The sequence below is a fragment of the Ovis canadensis genome, chromosome 2, assembly GCF_042477335.2.
Source record: "Ovis canadensis isolate MfBH-ARS-UI-01 breed Bighorn chromosome 2, ARS-UI_OviCan_v2, whole genome shotgun sequence".
NCBI lineage: Eukaryota > Metazoa > Chordata > Mammalia > Artiodactyla > Bovidae > Ovis > Ovis canadensis.
In genome coordinates this window covers 3104819-3124079 of record NC_091246.1, presented here as the reverse complement: position 1 = coordinate 3124079, position 19261 = coordinate 3104819, and the positions used below count along the sequence as shown (strand labels likewise).

The window sequence follows — 19261 nt, the reverse complement described above, 5'->3', positions numbered from 1 at the left end:
TATGAGAACCCTTATGTGTGGAATCTAAAAAAAAAATGATACAAATGAACTTATTTAAGAAGCAGGGATAGACTCACAGACAGAACAGCAAAGCTGAGGCTACCAAAGGGGCAGAGGAAAGAAGATAAGCTGGGATCCGGGATGAATAGACACACACACACCCCTAGATACAAAACAGATAAACAAGCACCTGCTGTATACACTGGAGAAGGCAATGGCACCCACTCCAGTGCTCTTGCCTGGAGAACCCCAGGGACAGGGGCTGCAGTCCATGGGGTCGCTAAGAGTCGGACACAACTGAGCGACTTCACTTTCACTTTTCACTTTCAGGCATTGGAGAAGGAAATGGCAACCCACTCCAGTGTTCTTGCCTGGAGAGTCTCGGGGACGGCAGAGCCTGGTGGGCTGCCATCTATGGGGTCACAAAGAGTCGGACACGACTGAAGCGACTTAGCAGCAGCAGCAGCTCTATACACAGGGAACTAGGTTTCATATCTTGTAATAACCTATGTTGAAAAAGAATCTCAAAAAGAATAATATATAGGGACTTCCATAGTGGCTCAGCGGTTAAGAATCTGCCTGCCAATGTAGGGGTAATGGGTTCAACTCCTGGTCTGGGAAGACCCCACACGGCTCAGAGCTACTAAGCCCAAGGCCCAGCACTGCCGAGCCTGCACTCCAGAGCCCGCCAGCTGGGATGAGAGAAGCCCCCGCTCGCCACAGCTAGAGGAAGCCCGCAGACAGCAACAGAGACCCAGTGCTGGGAAAAAAATAAAAATAAATAAAAATCTTAAAGGCCATGTACATACACGGCACGCATGCAGGCAGGCACACGCAGAGCTGAGTCCCTGTGCTGGACACCTGAAACCAGCCCACAGGGCACATTTAGGACACGCTAACGTTTTCAAAAGTTAAAACACAGACTGCGCCCGATTATGGGTTACTGTGCATCTTAATATCCCATTAAACTCGGTCAATGTCAAGGAACAGTAAGCCACTCAGAACCACACATTAGGCTCCGGGATCCAGTTACCGTGCCTGCCCACGGTCACTCAAGAGAAGACACGAGCGAAGAGAGGAACCCAGGCCTCCAGACACCTGGCCCAGTACGAAGGCCAAGTCCACACCGACACTCTTATTCAAGAAACGGCAAATTCAGGAGTGCTCAGAGCAAAGAAAGAGCTCCCAGGGCTCGGCAACGGCGCCCTCCAAGACCAGGGCTGACAGAGTGGACACGCAATGCCACGGCCGGAACTGGAGCCAACACACGGAAACCACTTCTCCACCAGTTACAAAACAGCCCCTGGTGCGTGCACCTGAGCACCCCAGCCTCTCCCCAAGACCCAGCAGCTGTGGGGTTAGTGCCTGGCCCAAGAGCAGGCCTCCAGCAGCCCACTCCAGCCCGAGCGCCCGAATCTGTTCTGATGGCGTGCCCAGGCTACACCAGCTGTTATTCTAAGAATCATCCTTCACGAAAACCACAATTCACGATCATTCACCAGAGAACGAGTCTGTGTAAGAATTCCTTGTTTTCTGAATGCCTGAACTCAATCAAAGGCAAGCTTAAAAAAAGAGCCTGGCCTCAATAAACTCCTTTCCTTTCCCATCTCTGGGTGCCTCGCTGCATTACAGGCAAGCTTCGGGTCAGAACACTCTTACGCATCTCTAGAAACCCATACCATCAGTCATTCACTCAACAAACATCCAGGCCAGGCACGGGGCAGGCGCTGGGATTCAGACACGGACGCCGTTCCCTTCCCCTGGGGGCCCCGCCGGGGTCCTCGGGTCCCGAGGGAGGGGAGCAGCCCCCGAGCTGCGACACTCAGCGGCAGCCCAAGAGTGTGCAGGAGCCGCCAGGTCAGCAGGGAAGGACCAGGCATCCCAGGCTGACGAGGCAGCCCACACAGGGCACGGGGCGGGGCAGACACGCCTCCACACATCCGCAGGAGGTGAGCTGTTGTCAGAGAAGGAGAACGGAAAGCTGGCCGGGGGCCAGATCAGGAGGGGCCTGCTGTGCCACTGTTTGTGTTCACGTCAACGGAAAACGTTCTTACTCGAGATTACACAGTTCTTCAGAGGTGGACCCTAGGAGGCAAATACGAGGCTTGTCTTTTAACGAGCTGTGGTTTCCAGGTTTCCTGCACAGCGCAAATACTAACACTTGGCTGAAGGATACTGGTCTGCAAGGACGAAGACACAGAAGCCCTCCTCCTACCTGCTGGCAGCTCAACTATCAGCAAGGAGGCCTGGGAGGATGTTCAGATCAGAAGAGCCAAGAACTATGTGTCAGGAAAGAACACGAATTTGCATGTGAATGTCCAGGTTCAAGCGGGCTCACCTCTGAGAAGCCGCCTTTGCCGCCTGGCGACTGGGAAGAGCACTCTTCTGCTACTGCGCCTTCACTCCTGAACTCGGGGTCCTCCGCCGTCCCTGAGGCACAGCTCCGCTGCTCTGCTTCCAAGTCTCTTTCAGTGAATTTCTAAGCAAACAAACAAATCCTGCGAGTTTTCATAGAGGAAAAAATACTAAGAGATGGTCCCAAACTCTTTAAGGGAAGACTTACTCTTTTCACAATACCCAGATATCCTCTAAATAATTTCCGTCAGCCGCCAGCATCAGGCAATTACAAATCCACTCATGCACCGTTACAACCGAGAGAGCAGCACCCAGCCTGGTGTCGACAAGGACGGTGGCAGTCACTGCAAACGTCCCCTCTGGCCAGCACCAGGGTGCCCCCCGGAGGGTACGGGAGACAAAGCCACACACGTGCCGTCCACAGCCCAGCCTTACACAGTGACGTCTGCGATCACGTTCAACTGTTTGCTTTTCTTAGAATTAGCAGCCATGGCTTTGTTCTGTTCACCTAGATCACAAGACTAAACTGTGTATTGACATTTAGTGTTATCTCTGAACTTATACATTCTTCTGGATGGAGTCGAAAGCGTCTCTGGTTATGGCCTCCACAGAGCAAAACTCCCATGCACTGCTGGTGACCACAAGGCCACCTAACCGCCCAGCATCCCAGCCACATCTCCTGCCAACAAAGGGAGCCTGACCACCCGCTGAGCCCTTCTCGGTTCTGTGGATCAACCAGCTTCTTCCTGCTTGGCTTTCCAGCCCCAAAACATGAAGCAGAGGGGAAGAAGCTGTGGGAAAATGCCAAGAAACTTTTTGGCAAACCAACAGTTACCATTTGCACATCCTCTTCCCCAGACAGCAACCTTCCCGCCTGGGCTGCTCTCCACCACTCCCATGCTTCCGGTCTTGGGCATTTCGACTTTCTCACCCCTTCACTGACGGCAGTGAGGCTTCAGGAGGAAGCAGTGGTAAACACCCATGTTCCCTCCAGCATGGTTACCCGTAATTCTGAGCTGAATTAAAAATTCCCTGTACCATCAAATGAGAAGGATATCCCAAGACAGAAAGGAACAGACAGAGAAGTACAGTGGAGAGGGAGAGCAAGGCAATGAAAACCCAGGACCGCAAGAGATGCAGGCGGGCGCCAGAGCAAAGCAGGCCGGCCCGAGGCAGGCCTTGCAGAAAAGCTCAGCCAAGTTTGCCTGCAGGAACTTACAGAAAAACCCAAATGAATTGTTAATACTAAGCCCCTTCTCTTCCTGGACCTTTTGTTTTTTCCAAACTTACGGAGGCTGGGGTCCAAATGGCATAAAGAAAGCTCCAAAGTGCTCTGATAGATAGCAGTGAAGACCACCCTCTTTTTCTGCCAGACTCACCTTTTCATAAGCATCCTTGAAAAAGAGTTTTTAGAGAACAGTAACAACAACAAAGAAAACCTATGCTGAAATAAGAATATGTAAATACAAAAAGGAAAGCGTGGTACCTGAAGCAACAAGTCCTTCTGAGCGGCGCTTTCTCTGAGACTTCTGATCACTTGCTCTTGACTCTGCAATTTCTTATTGCTTTCACTCAACAGACTCTTGTAACAATTCTCCACTGCTTTCTCTCTTTCACTCACTTCACTGCGTAATTTCTCAACTTCATTTCTAAGGTCCTACCGGAAGAAAAAGAAAAAATGGAAGTTGCTTGGCAAGTCTCAAGGTAACAATCTTTCCCCTGTTTACCTTATTGCTGTAAGAAAGCAAGCCAAATAGATATGATTAACAAACATGAGCTTCCTCCTTATTTAAGGTCTTGGGAAAACCAACTTTAAAAATAATCTGAAATTTTGGGGAAAGCTTCCGGTACATGCATTTATCACAAAATTATTTACAATACTGAAACAGCTGGGAAGAAACTAAATGTCTGCCAACACAGAAATATAACAAGCATGTGGCAGTACGGAGACATAAACATTTCCATATGCAAAGGAGATAGCCAGGAGGGATTGCTGTACGATGCAGGGAACCCAGAGCTGTGCTCGGTGACCACCTAGCGGGGTGGGATGGGGAGGCAGATGGGAGGGCGGTTCAAGAGGGGGAGGAGATATGCACAGCTATGGTTGACTCATGCTGATGTGTGACAGAAACCATCACAGCACTGTAAAGTAACTATCCTCCAATTAAAAATCATTTTAAAAAAGCATATAGTATAAAATCATCACAATTAAGAGTGAAAACAGAGCAGGATACTATGTAATATGACGCTGATTGTCTTCTAACTGCTTACGTAAAATATTTTTAAGGCTCTGAGGAAACACATCAAAATAATAACAGGATCCCGCAGTAGAAGGATTATGAGTGACTTTGTACTGATACTGATCTTCCTGAGCTTCTTCAAGGCTCTAAGTCTGTATCACTTTCACAGTCATAAAAATAAACTGTCTTAAATGACATTTACAACACATGGAAAATGCTCAAGTTATAATGGTGAGGGAAACACAGAAATCAAACAGTGCACAGTGTGAATTTCAACGATCTCAAAACAGGCACTGTCTGTAATACCGCAGCGCAACGGCAAGAGGCTGGGGGCGCCGCAAACGTCTACAGCAGAGGGGTCCACGCTTGCGCCTGCTCGCGGATGAGCACTCAGAAGCCACAAAGGAGCAGGGATGAGGGCTGTATCCATTTCCCGCCCTCGAGGGATCTTTCAAACATACTGCTCAGGACGGTGTGCGGGGCGGAGGGCGGTGCGGACCCCTAGAGAAAAAGCAGTACGCACAGCACCCGGCCACTTAGTTCATCACAAGGAATGGCTGCCTGCAAGGAAAAGGAGAGAGCAAGACAGAGGAAAGAGCAGATTCATTTTACAGATGTGACGGTGCAAGCGTTTAAATGTTTAGGTAAGTATTTTAAAATCAAATGAGAAGCTCCTAAAGCTGAAAGCACAAGACACAGGAGAAGTTAACTGTGCAGCAAGCTGACTGGCGAACCAGACAGAGAGGAGTGACTCCAATAACGAAAAAGTCGAGTAATCGCTACACCCCTAGCGGGATCTTTCTCCAACGACAAAGGAACTGCTGCAGAAACCCTCGACCGCTTTCAGTAATCATGTGGCAGGAAGTGATATCTGTATTGTTATTCTGAAACTGCATGTGTATAAATGCGTGCATGCTTATTAAATAAGTAATCACTACGATCATAAGAACCAAGCCTCAGAAAACAAACACAAATAGAAAATAAGTTAAAACCTGTAATTCTAAATTTGAACTGGAAATATGAATAGGAACTTACATTCTATCATTTCTTTCCTTTCACTTAGAAAACCTGGAATCAATACCCTCCCTAGCATGCAGGCTACAGTCGCGAAATACCATCGTTCACCGAAAACAAAAACAAAAACACTTCCATCATCCTTTAAAACAGTGGTTCTCAGAGTGTAGTCCCTAGAACAGCGTTATCAGCACCACCAATCACTGGGCCCCAACTCACATCTGTTACATCAGAAACTCTAGAAACAGGGAGGACCCATCAATCTGTTTCAATAAGCCCCCCGTGGATGTGTGTTCAGTTGCCAAGTCGCATCTGACTCTTTGCGACCCCATGGGCTGTGGCCCCCCAGCTCCTCAGTCCATGGGGATTCTCCAGGCAAGAACACTGGAGTGGGCTGCCATTTCCTTCTCCAGGGGAGCTTCCCAACCCAGGGATTGAAGCCACATCTCCTGGGTCTCCCGCACTGGTAGGCAGACTCTTGACCATGAGCCACCTGGCAGCCCTTAGTAAGCCCTCCAGGTGACTCCAAATCACAGGAGAGTGTGCCTTATAGAAAGGGATGATCCCAGACCTGGGGCGGGAATATATAATATGAGCTCAGACACCTCATCATGCCACAAAGAAAGACTCTATCAGAGACTCCATGTTCACGTCCAAAGAACTCAGGAATCAACTTGAATAAGCTTTTTCATTGTCAAAAGATAGGACAATTAGGACATCAAAGATAATGACAATGAACTAATATAGGTCAAAAAAAATTTTTTTTAATCCATGAGTTCATAATGATTGAATAAAACAAAAACCTTTGGTCACTATGATAGGCAGACTAATGGCCCCCAAAGATGTTCACACCCTAATCCCCAGAATCTCTGACTATGCTGATTACATGGCAAAAAGTTGCCAATGGAACTGAGGTTGCTAATCAGCTGACCTTGAAACAGACAGATTATTCAGGTGCCCCCAACATAATCACAAAGATCCTTAAAAGTGAGAGAGGGAAGCACAAAAAAGATCCCATCAGCCGGCTCTGGCTTTGAAGATGGATGGGAGTCACGCTTCGAGAAATGCAAACAGCCTCTGGAAGCGGGAAAAGACAAGGAGATGGATTTCCTCCTAAAGCCTTCAGGAAGAACACAGCCCTGCCACGGTGAGACCCACTCCAGACTTCTGACTTCCAGAACCACAGGAGAAGTTTGTGCTGCGAGGCAGCCAAGTCTGTGGTGATCTGTCACAGCAGCAGTAAGAAACTAACGCAGTCACCTTTGGAAGATTTCAGGGAACTCCTATTTCATCTTTTCTGTATGAACTACACCCCAGAGTAACTGAACAGATATGAAAAACAAGTTTTTCTTAATATAAGTATATAGCTATTATATAAACAGATTGATTAGATTAAGTTATCATCATTTTGCTATTATCAATGGCTAGAAGCATATTAAAAAGCAGAGACATTACTTTGCCAACAAAGGTCAATCTAGTCAAGGCTATGGTTTTTCCTGTGGTCATGTATGGATGTGAGAGTTGGACTATAAAGAAAGCTTAGCACCGAAGAATTGATGCTTTTGAACTGTGGTGTTGTAGAAGACTCTTGAGAGTCCCTTGGACTGCAAGAAGATCCAACCAGTCCATCCTAAAGGAGATCAGTCCTGGGTGTTCTTTGGAAGGACTGATGCTAAAGCTGAAATTCCAATACTTTGGCCACTTCATGCAAAGAGTTGACTCACTGGAAAAGACCTTCATGCTGGGAGGGATTGGGGGCAGGAGGAGAAGGGGACGACAGAGCATGAGATGGCTGGATGGCATCACCAGTTTGATGGACAAGAGTCCGAGTGAACTCCGGGAGTTTGGTGACAGACAAGGAGGCCTGGAGTGCTGCAATTCATGGGGTTGAAAGAGTCAGACACGACTGAGCGACTGAACTGACTGAGTAAATCATAAAAACAGGGACTATCAGACACTACATACCTGCTGTTAGACCACCTATGATGTAATCTTGCCAGAAGTTAAACCTGGTCATGCACCTTATCTAACTAGCAATTTACTCGAAATAAAGTCAGCAGAGAAAAAAGTTGAATGACCTTACAGAAATACAATCAACAAAATCTAAAATGTGGAAATAAAGGACAAATGACCCAACTTATTCAACAAATAAATCAGAAAGGAAAAAAGAAGGAGAGAGAGCTTGTAGAATAAGGAAGAACTAGGAACGTTAGGGAGGCCAGCGTGAGCTCACAAACTCATACTGATTCTACAGATTCTGAGCTCACTCAAACTTTCCTTCCTTCCTTCACATACACACTCGCTCACACACAGAGCTGACCACGGAAGTAAAGATGGGTGTATATACGTGTGCATATATTCTGTATGGGTGAGTGCTAAGTCACTTCAGTCACGTCCGACTCTTTGTGACCCCATGGACTTTTGTATGAATAGAAGTAAATACAGGTAAGTATATGCCTGTATATATTTTGATGCATATGTAAAAATATGTAAATACACATTTCAAACTGTCTATTGCCAAGGCCTAGTATTAATGATGTGGAGAAGGTGATGGCACCCCACTCCAGTACTCTTGCCTGGAAAATCCCATGGACAGAGGAGCCTGGAAGGCTGCAGTCCATGGGGTCACGAAGAGTCGGACACGACTGAGCGACTTCACTTTCACTTTTCACTTTCATGCACTGGAGGAGGAAATGGCAACCCAGTCCAGTGTTCTTGCCTGGAGAACCCCAGGGACGGGGGAGGCTGGTGGGCTGCCGCCTACGGGGTCGCACAGAGTCGGACACGACTGAAGGGACTCAGCAGCAGCAGCAGTAATGATGACACCCGTCATTCAGACCTTGGCCCCTAAATGCCATTCTCCAATAAAGGAAACCAGGGATCCTTTAAGAAATGGTTGATTCCAGAACTGGATGAGGGAAAACACAAGAGTCCAGGACATCCTGCGACCCTAACAAGTATGGAAGTGCTCAGGAAATGTTAAAGACACAGGAATCAATCTGGAGGAGTTCCCCAAAGCCAAATCTGAGTCAATCTGAACAAGAAAAGAAATCATAATAATGGCTTAACAACCTATAGAATGAAACAAATATCCATGAGTTCATACGGGTATAAACAGCTGAATAATAAAAAACTGCAGAAGGGACAGCCTTTCTTACAGGAGAGTTACACCTCTTAAGTGCAGAGAGAATGATGGAGAATCACCACTGAGCAGACAGCAGGGTAGGGACTGCTGTGGGTATGAACCATCAGTGAGATTCTTTAAAGTATGATGAAAAACAAGACCCTTACATAGTCTCAAAGTATTTCCCCCCAAAATACTATCACAGGTGGAGAAGAGTAACTGGACCGTGGAGAATCCAGGAGACCCCCGCCTTAACCAAGGGACCAGCACCAACTTCCCCAGAACAAACTGGCACTATGCACCCAGCTTGTCTGTGCTATCCTTACCAACAATGTGTAACCCCAGTCTGTTCACGACAGAGATATCAGACAAGCCCAAACTGAAGGACAGTAGCGAAATAACTCAACAGTACTCCTCACGGGAGTCAAGGTCACAAAGGACGACTGCTGAGCAACTGTCCTAGATTAGGTGAGACGAGGGAGACATCACGATTAAGGGCAACGTGGATCCTGGACCAGAAAGGGGGTGTCAATGGGAGAACTGGCAACATTCAAATGCAGGCTGCACACAACGGGGGCGTATCAGTGTCTATTTCCTGGTTCTGCTGAGTGTCCTACCATCATGTAGAACATGAGCACTGGGGAAGCAGAACAAGGGTATACAGGAACTCTGCAATCAATACTGTTTCAACTCTGCCCTCTGCATCTAAAATTATTCCAAAATAAAACCTTTTAAAAGGAGACTTATCAATCAATCAGTGCAATATCTTGATCATGATTTGAACAAACTGTTTAAAACAATTTGTAAATTAGGGAAATCTGAACATTAACTGGCTATTTGATAATATTAAGACCTTTTTGAAATGAAAATATTTTGGGTTTTTAAAAAACAAACATACTGAAAATCTGATGAAATAATATGCCTGCGAATTGCTTAAAATGCTTCAGTATTGAAAGAGGGAGATGCGAGGAAGGCATAGATAAAGGAAGGCTGGCTAAGAGTTTATGAGTGCTGAGGTGGGTGACAAGCACCAGAGGGTCAGTGTACTGTTCTCTCTCCTTTTCTGTGTATTTGAGTTTTTCTTTAATAAGTACCTTTTTTAAAGCAATGATTAAAAATCCAAAAGACATACCAAAATGTATGATTACAGATGATTTTAAAATTATTTTTTCTCAATTTTTAAAATGTTTCATACTAAGTATAGACTACATTCATAATGGGGGATAAAGTAAACATTTTTAAAGTAACATTTTTTTAAAACAGAAACCACTTTAAAAATTAAATGTTGATTTTTTTTTCCTTAGGCAAACAGACGATAAGGTTGTCCTGTACTTTTAATCCAAAACAAGCAGGCCAAGAACCTATCATGAATTATAAATGTAAAGAGAAATTCAACTCTAGAGAAAGAAGATTTCTATTGCAGAAATAATACTAAAGCAACAGTAATAGAATTCTAAAGTTAAAGAATAAAAACTCCCCCACATTACAGTCGTGCCAACAAATTAAACCATTTTCCCACTACAGACATTTCTGGAGTCACAATTTTTAGACAATTTTAACTTTGGTTTGGCTTTTTTTCCCCATTTTTCTTTAATCCACTACACCACAACCTACAAACAGCACACGTAGATTCATGAAGAAAAAAAAAATCTTAAAAATTTAAACATTTAAGAGTATATGTCCAGTGAATATTTTTTTAAAAAATACAAACAAGAGCGAGGTCCACAGCATGTGGCACCTGAGCTTACAACTTGACTCTCAACCTCTGAATCCAGGGGAAAAGCAAGATGAGGTCACTGGGAGTGGAAGGGAGGCTCAAGAGGGAAAGGACATATGTACACGTATAGCTGATTCACGTTGTGCCGCAGAAACCAACCCAACATTGTAGAGCAGGCATCCACCAACTAACACTCTAAAAAAAAAGGATCACCCACAGAGCGTACACACACACACACACTTACACGCTCACACACACTTACACGCTCACACACACAATTACACGCTCACACACTTACACGCTCACACACACTTACATGCTCACACAAAGCACGCACGCGCACACACTTACACGCTCACACACACACACTTACACGCTCACAGACGTCAGAAAGGCCACCAGGACAAGGTCCGTCTGTCTCACTGCTGCTACCAGGGCACGGGCAGATGGCGATGTTTCGTGATCACCTGCCTTCCTGAGTGCTCAGTGAGCTGCCCCAATCAGGGTGAGAACGTGCACCGGAGCCGGGGGGTCGGGCGGGGGGGGGGCCCTGGCTGGTGGGCAGGGGAGTGAGGGGGCCCCGGAACTGCCCACGTCCGGGACCAGCCACACCTGGTTCCACTGGTAAGAAAAGCTACTGTGCGTTGAGTCCCAGGAACCCACGTGACCTGCACAACCCACGCTGGCCTCTACGCTCTGTCCCGCCTGCAGCCCTGTTACCTCTCTGGCCTCCCCTCCTCCTGTTCCCCCCTTACTCTTCTGTCCGGGCAACCCGAGCTTTCTTGCCGCCTCTCTTACACACCACCTAAATTCCCAGCCCAAGGCTCATCTGCTTGCACCTCTCTCTGGAAAATCCCTCGAGGCTGCTCCCCCACTTCCATCGAATCTGAGCTCAAATGTCACTTCTGATCCAGTGTTCCCAGCCCATCCTGACTAAAAGGACCCCCACAAGTCCCACCACAGCCTCACTCCCCAAATCCCTTCCCTCTCCAGTCTTCCTCGTAGCATCTGCTCACCTGGCATTTAATTATGTGTATGTTTTGGTCACAGTCTCCTGCGCCAGAATGTAAGCTCCACGAGGGCAGGAGTTTCTGCATATTGTTTCCTGTTGTATCTCCAGCACCTAGAACGGCACCGGGCACACAGTCGGCACTCGTGGCAGATTGAAGATAGCCGTAAATTCTTTGACCTCTGTCTTACCGCTTGCACAGTGCTGAACCCAGGGCAGGTAAGGCACGGCTGGGAAAGCTGGAAGGAGCCACAGGGACTGGAGACATGTTCATTCTCTCCAGGCAGCAGCAGCAGCCAGGAGCCCTCAAAGACGACGGACACACTAGGGCAGGACAAAGGCGGCCTGCGGCCAAGTGGGCGCGCAGGCGCAGTGCTACCAAGGCCAGCAACACCGTTGTTTGCAAAACACAAGAGGCCGTGAGACAGTGGGGCAGCAGAGGCTGACTGGTGCCGTGCCGCCGGTTAATTTCTCCACACCTGCCCCCCGAAGGATGCCCAGTCTCTCTCTGTCGCCTCCTGTGAAGTCTGGGCCGCGGGGTGACCACCACAACCAAAGGAATACGGCAGAAGTGGCACTAAGCCAGCTTCTGGGTCCAGGCTCTAAGAAGCCAGCAGCTTCCAACCCACGCCTCTCGGAGTCATGAATCACCACCCGAAACGCGGGACCGCCTTGATGCTGCCATGCTGCTGTGGCCACACCCAAGGGCTCCAGTTGACAATTCCAGCCGCGTCAGCTTTCCAGCCATCCTCCAGAACAGCAGCAGAGTTGTGAGGGAGGCATTAGGGACCCTCCAGGCCAGCCCACCTACCAGCTAGACGCCCACGAGGGACCTGGGCCGTGGAGAGCAGAAATCACCCAGCCAAGCCCCACCTAAACCCTTAACCCACAAAACCATGAAATATAATCAAATGATAACGTCTTAAGACACCAAGTTTAGGGACAATTTGTTACGGAGCAACAGATAACCAAAACAGCGCTCAATAAGTTTCTGTTGGATGACTAAATAAATGAATGAAGCAGATGGGATTCTTCCCATTTTATTTAATGAGCAAACTGGTCCAGATAATTAAAGCAATTCACTCAAGACCACAGTCACTGACGGACAGCAGCTATCTGACTCCAAGCCTGTCAGTTCACTTCCACACAAAGACGAGGGTTTGGATTTCTTCGGTATCAGCACTAATGCAATGGTTCCAACCCACTCAAATGGTCATCTGACATTTGCTTTTAAACAAAACTCCCCCTGAAAATTACTGAGAAAGGGACCATAAAACCTTCCGTTAAGCCACTGAGGTAGGTACATCTTTAAATTCACAATAAACCTGCCTGCCATCCTAGAAAGATCCTGTCTAGTTTTTCATTCTAAAATATGTATGTGTTATGGCTAGGTGGAAAGAACACGCTGCTCACGTGCACAGCAATCACAGGTCCACTTACACCGTTTCTGAGATTCAGCTCCCTGCTTATAACACACTTATCAGACCCGTGTTTGGATGTCCGGTCACACTTCTGTGTATGTGTTCGGCGACCATTTATTCCACTCTCTAGTTCTTTTTTTTAAATTCAGCTGCCTAGGTTAACAACTTCTTACCTGTTTTAAGTGATAAAAGCTACTAAAGCTGTTGCTTTTCCCCCTCAACAGAGCTGACCACACGAAAATGACCTACCTATTCCCGGATCCCACAAAGGGCACAGAGTTTTGTCACGCCTCCAGATTGGGGGGTTCTTAACCTGAGTGCCACTGAAGGGCCCCTGCGAGTCCACAGAAACATGCGCATTTGTAAGTTTTGGGGGTACATCACCCCCAGCATGTATCAGGAGCTCAAGAAAAGTCAGAGTATCAATGAGCACAAACTATTTATCTCATAAGCATTGGTAACAGAACTACTATTTACCAAGGCCAAGGCACTTATTTCTCCTTAAAACATCTCTAACCCATAAGACTGCCTACAGGGTAAGTATTATTAGCCCTGTGTTTACAAAGAGGAAACTAGGGCTTGTGGAGGTTGACAGATTTTCGCAGAGCTTTATAACAAGGAAGTTGAGGTGCTGAAATTCAAACCCAAGTCAGTTTGACTCCAAACTCTGTGCTCTTCCAACTCAACCATGCTAAAGAAAGCAGAAAGCCAAAGAAAGTGGAAAACTGCCCTGTGACACGGGCCCCCCCACAGGCAGCAATCCACCCCCTGGGGCTGACGTTATAGCTTCTCAAGGACTCAGGGGGGATGGAATAAACCAGCCTCAGACACGGCTGCCCCCTGCCCCCTAGTAATGAACGAGGCAGGACCAAGGATCCTGGACCTCATATGAAGAGCAGTCGGAGAAGGCTCGAAGTCAAACGACCACCGCGGGAAGGGGGACAACGCGCGCCGAGGTGGCCTTGAGGAGGAGCTGCTGCCATGGCAACAGAGAGACGGCCCCGGGCTTGCGGGCTCGGCCCCAGCAGAGCCATAATCAATGCTTAGGGGCGGCATGGAGACGGCATGTCTCGCCTGAGCAAAACAATCAGAACTGAAAATTGATAAACTTGGGTGGCTTCCCCAAACCTCCCTCAATATTCCTGGGCTGTGAAGACAGGCAGACCTAGCCTTGAATCCTGGCTCTACGGCTAACTAGCTGTGCGGCCAGAGATAGAGAACATGAATCTTTGTGAGCGTTGTCTTTCCAGTAAGTGGAGATATTCATGTAGATTCCTAGCATCCTTAATGGAGAGGCGGGTGCCCAGCACAGAAGCAGACGCCCAGGACGTGACACTGTGCCACCTCCGCCCCTCCCCGCACCAGCCCCTCCAGGCTGACCTCTCCTCCCAGGCTTCCCCGTGTGGGCCCAGCTGAACCCCATCCAAGGTGCAGCTCTCCCCGATCCGCCCTGCACACGCCTCCCCACCCCACAGGAAGCCCAGCGTATCCTCCACACGGAGCCCCTGAGAGATGAGGGCGCCAGCACCACTGCCTGAGCCCTCTTACTCAAGTAGTGGCAGAAGTGGAGAAAGGAGACGGCTGGGCGAGTGAGGACGTCGGGCCACCCGGCCAGGGCCAGGGCCAGGGCCAGCTAAGCCAGCAACGGGAAAGCCACAGGATCTGAACCCTGGGTTTTGAACTTAGGCTATGGTAACCCACCCGTGAGCAAAGCACAGCCCCGTGAAGAACCTGGACTCTGATTAACCGGAAGAGTCCCTCCTCCTTCCTGGAGGAGGTGTTAAAAAGGGCAGGATGAAGCTGAAGTGCTCAGGGCAGAGAGAAGAACGACCCCCTCCCCAACTCCTCCCGCAGCTCAGGCCCTCGAGCCCCAGCCTAACACACTGCCTTCAGCCGCGGCACCCCCCGCCCCCCGCCCCCCGCCCCGTCTGCTCAACTGCAGCCGCTATCTAAGTACCCTCCAGACTCTGGTTCACCCACCAAAACACACGCCCTCCTCTGATGCTTGCATCTCTGCCCTGAACCTTCAGCAGCTCCGAGTGAACTGCTGGACGAGGCTGCCCTAACAAGCAGTCGCTCCAGGCTCCCTCCGGGGGTGGGGGGGCTCCCTTCGGGAGGGGGGCTCCCTCCTTGCTTTATCTCACCCAACTGCTCCATCAGCCCTCCAGGCCCCCGCCTGTCTCCATCCATCCCCCCCAGGAAAGAAAATAATAAAAACCTCTCCAGTTCTGCCTGGAGACAGCACGCGTATCTGACAAGGGCCGATCCCAGGGCCACGCCTTCCACAAAGCCCTCCCTGATTTCTCTGGCCCTCTGCACCCGTCCTCCCAAAACGCCGCCCACCACTTCTTCCTACGAACCTCCACGGCACTTTGGAGAGTGCTGGGCACCTCACAGCTATCGCACCTCCTCCAGCCCTCACAGCAGCCGGGCTGCAAAGCAGAGGCTCTGACAACACCCACTCCACCGGCCAGGAAACCGCAGTTCAGAGAGCTCCAGCGACTTAACCAAAGGAGAAACGTGGTGGAGTCCAGACTCAGAGCCAGGTCTACCTCTGTCCTTCTCACGAAACAAGTGGTTTTCAAACTGAGCTCACGAACAAAGCCCTCGGATGAGCAGTGCCGAAGCCTGGCCGGCTGTCCGCATCATGTAACTGCATGTTCCCAGGCCTTCCTCCAAATTGACTCAGTTGGCTGGAGGAAAGCACGCAAGTTCATAATGGGTTTTAATGCAGGAATCTGCAGATACATCTGTTTACCTGCTTCTAAACAAAGAGACGTGGGGAAAAAAATCTAAAGACCCCCACCCTACACCAGACCACCACCCTTCACAATGAGTGGCCCCAGCAAGCCTTCATGACACCATCAATAGAGCGGTCTCAATTTCCACCCATGCAGGCCACACCCTTGACCTGAAGATTCCCAGCACCAGGCTGAGCACTGTCTTTGCATATCAGAGGCTCTCGTACAGCAGGCGTGTTTTTTTTTTTTAAGTGGATTATATGAAAAATAAAATATCCCTATAATCTTAGAATCACATTAGAAATGAAAAGCCAGGCCCTCACACTTCCTTCGCCAGGCAGTTAGTTTGTTTTATCTCCAGCCAGGTGGAGAATGAGAAGGCTCTCATCCATCACATTTCCATCTTATCAGGAGGCTTCACTGTGAGAAAGCTTGTCAGTGGTTACCTTTAAACATACAGAGGAAACTTCGCTAAAATCTTAATGAGGTATAGAAACTCAGTGATGTGAGAACTTTCAGAAAGAGCAGGAGATACTGGTGCTCCAGTCACACTCTGCGGAGCCTCATGGCTCCTGGGGACTGAGGCAGGAGGCGGACGTGGTAGGGAGAGAGGGGCCACCTGGCTTCTTACCGTGACTCACCGAGCAGCTCTCCAGAAGAGTTATGTGGACAAAGAATGAGTGAAGTGAAGTCGCTCAGTCGTGTCCAACTCTTTGCAACCCCATGGATTATAATCTACTAGGCTCCTCCGTCCATGAGATTCTCCAGGCAAGAATACTGGAGTGGGTTGCCATTTCCTTCTCCAGGGGATCTTCCCGATCTAGGGATCGAACCCGGGTCTCTCGCATTGCAGGCAGACGCTTTACTGTCTGAGCCTCCAGGGACGACAAACAAAGAATTCATATGCTCAAAAAATAAACGGAGACCACGGAAATGAGACAGTTCATGCCACAGAGACCAGTAACCATGTGAGCGGTGTGATTCTGAGCAGGGAGCTCCGTGTGGGCTTCCCCAGGAAGCCGGGGGCAGACAAATGGACACAGGTGGGGACGCTCAACCTGCGCAGGGGTCGGGGCGCACCCCTTGAGGTGCCGGGCACCAGGCGAGGCACCCCAGCGATGCAACGGGGCACACCCGCCCTCCCCCCAGCCCCACCTGTGCCCCGTGCAGGGCTCATTCACCAAACCCGTCCCCACCCCCGGCCTCCAGGCAAACAGGGGCTCGTCCTTCGGGTCTCAGCTCACACCTACCTCCTCTGCGAGGCCCCCCTTTCCCCTCCTCTCAGCTCGATTCTGTTCTCCGTGCTCCCAAAGCACTCAGGCCAGCCCTCTCAGAGCATCATCATGCTCGACTTTAGCTTGTCGGAATCTCCACGGCATTTCTCTACTAGACTCCTTCAGAGACCGCGTCTGACTTGATTCAGTCCTGTCTCCTCGGCACCCAGGACAGGGCCTGGCACAAAAATTATACAGGAAAAGCCAGAGATAAAGGAAAGTCTCTCTGTTTACGCCCCAGAAAGACGATAGCAATTCCCAATGAGAAGTGATGGAAACGGCCTTCGAAGCCAGCAGCCCCACGTGAGCCACTCAGACCCGAGTCTGTCACTGAAAAGGGTCCTGACGCCCCTCCCAGAGGAATCAGTGGGTTGGAAAGGGACGCACAAGCACTCTCTCCAGAGGAGAGGTGACTGCTATCAAAGAAGGAATGTACAGCTTTGTCGCCTTGACTGGTCGAAGGGCAGACCACACTTATTAGCCAGCAGGGTCTGGCAGAGTCTCGGGGGCCGCGCCTTGTCACCCCAAGCCCTGAGCCAGCACCTGCCACACAATTAAAAGGCAGTGAAAGAGGAAGGAAGAGGAGAAACCTGAGGTGCTGAGCATCGCCCTCTGTGTGCTGGGAACCACAGCAGGCATTTTCTCCTGCCTTAAATTTTATTATCCATTATTTAATTCCAAATTAGACATTATCAACCCCATTTTAGCGGAGTAAACGTAAGTTCAGACGAATGAAGTAACTGGCTTAGAAGCTTAGAGTTAAACACCTACTGATGCTGAGATTCCAACCTGAGTTTGCCACCATCTCCCCGTGTCCCAGAGACGCCCACTGAACTGCTGCATTTCTAGCGCCCAAGACCATCAACAACAGAACAGTTACTGCTTACTAACCACCGCCGATGCGCCAGGTGTTACGCTAAGGGCTCTATCTTTTCTCATAGAGCTCTCACAACCAATGCCTGGTTTTCTAGCAAGAGGTGGACATCACGGTCTGCAGAGGCAGAGTAGCTGGTTCCCAGACCCACAGCTGGCAAGCGACAGAGCCAGGGCTCACGTCTGGTCTGACTCCCAAGACTCTGCTTTCTGCCCCTCTCAGGAGGAGCTGGGATCCACACAGACTAAGCTTCTTTCACACGGGTCATTTAAACTGCACATCCGAAAAGGACACCAATTCAAACTCTTCACACCTGACCTTAAAGACAAAGGCTAGGGGCTGGGGGAAGAGGAGCTTTGACCCTTGGTAGAAATCACTCCGGGAAACAGCGGAGGACAGACAAGGCTGGCGCACTGCAGCTGCAGAATCAGGCAGGACGTAGCGACTAGACAACAGACCACACTGCCTCAGGCCTGTGGTCTTGGCCCTAACCAAGCAGCCTACAGCCTACAGACACCGTCTCAAAGCGCCAGCTTTGAATGACAGTTCACCAAGAGATGTCCTGAATGCTGCTGCAACCTCACCTGGGGTCAGCTAGCCTCAAACATGCGAAGAGACCAGAGAGGCTGAGGCTGAACCGCCCTGGAATCAAACCCGCCCCTGTCAAAGCACACGGGATCAGCCAGTTGGGTGACGGATACAACTTTATTTGGGGGCTGTAGCCAGTAGATGCATCCCTGCAGAGCCGAGGGCCCAGGTTCTGAAACACACACCTGTCATAGCAGGGGACAGGCCTGGTAACAGGCGAGAGCGTTAGCAGACAGTCTGGGGAACAGGCTAAAGCAACGTCTAGTGACCGGGGCCCTCAGAGGAGAAGGGAGAGCCTGTGACTTGCTCCTCTCCGGCCCCTGCTCATCCGGAGCAGCACAGAGCGCCTGAACCAGAGGCAGCAAACGCAAAACCAAGACGTGCCTCTGCTGTCCTCCACTGCGCGCAAGCGCACACACACAGCACCTCGAGTCTCTGGAGCCAAACAAGGTCGTCAAAGCCAGAGACGCGAGAGCAAGGATCCAAGAAGCCACGCAGCACTCCTGTTAGAGCGCAGAGAAAGTCCCAGGGAAGCCGCTCGGTCGTGTCTGACTCTTGTGACCCCACGGACTGCAGCCCACCAGGCTCCTCTGTCCGTGGGCTTCTCCAGGCAAGAACACTGGAGTGGGTAGCCATGCCCTTCTCCAGGGTATCTTCCTGACCCAGGGATCAGACCCCGGTCTCCCACACAGCAGTCAGATTCTTTACCATCTGAGCTACCAGGGAAGCCCCAGACCACAGAAGCGAGGACATTCTGAACATCACAGTCAGAACATCGACTTGGGACTATTGGGGGTGGGGGTCTGATTGTTTTTTGCAAAGGCCTCCTGAATTTCTTTAAAGAGTTCTGGGCCCCTCTGCTGGTGAGGAGGTATAATGCAATAAAGGGGATCTATCTGTGAAA

The 19261-nt window shown here is 49.6% G+C and overlaps 1 protein-coding gene across 25 annotated transcripts in view; it reads right to left on the bottom strand.

Moving 5' to 3' along the window:
- The window catches only part of CDK5RAP2 (CDK5 regulatory subunit associated protein 2), a 184064-nt gene that overhangs the window by 92982 nt on the left and 71821 nt on the right, over positions 1-19261 (bottom strand). For all 25 annotated transcript variants that reach the window (XM_069575238.1, XM_069575236.1, XM_069575242.1 and 22 more), the window contains 2 exons: positions 3842-4012; positions 2339-2479 (listed from right to left, as the gene is read on the bottom strand). In XM_069575238.1, coding sequence (XP_069431339.1) covers positions 2339-2479; positions 3842-4012 — 312 coding nt within the window. The remainder of the gene's footprint in view (positions 1-2338; positions 2480-3841; positions 4013-19261) is intronic.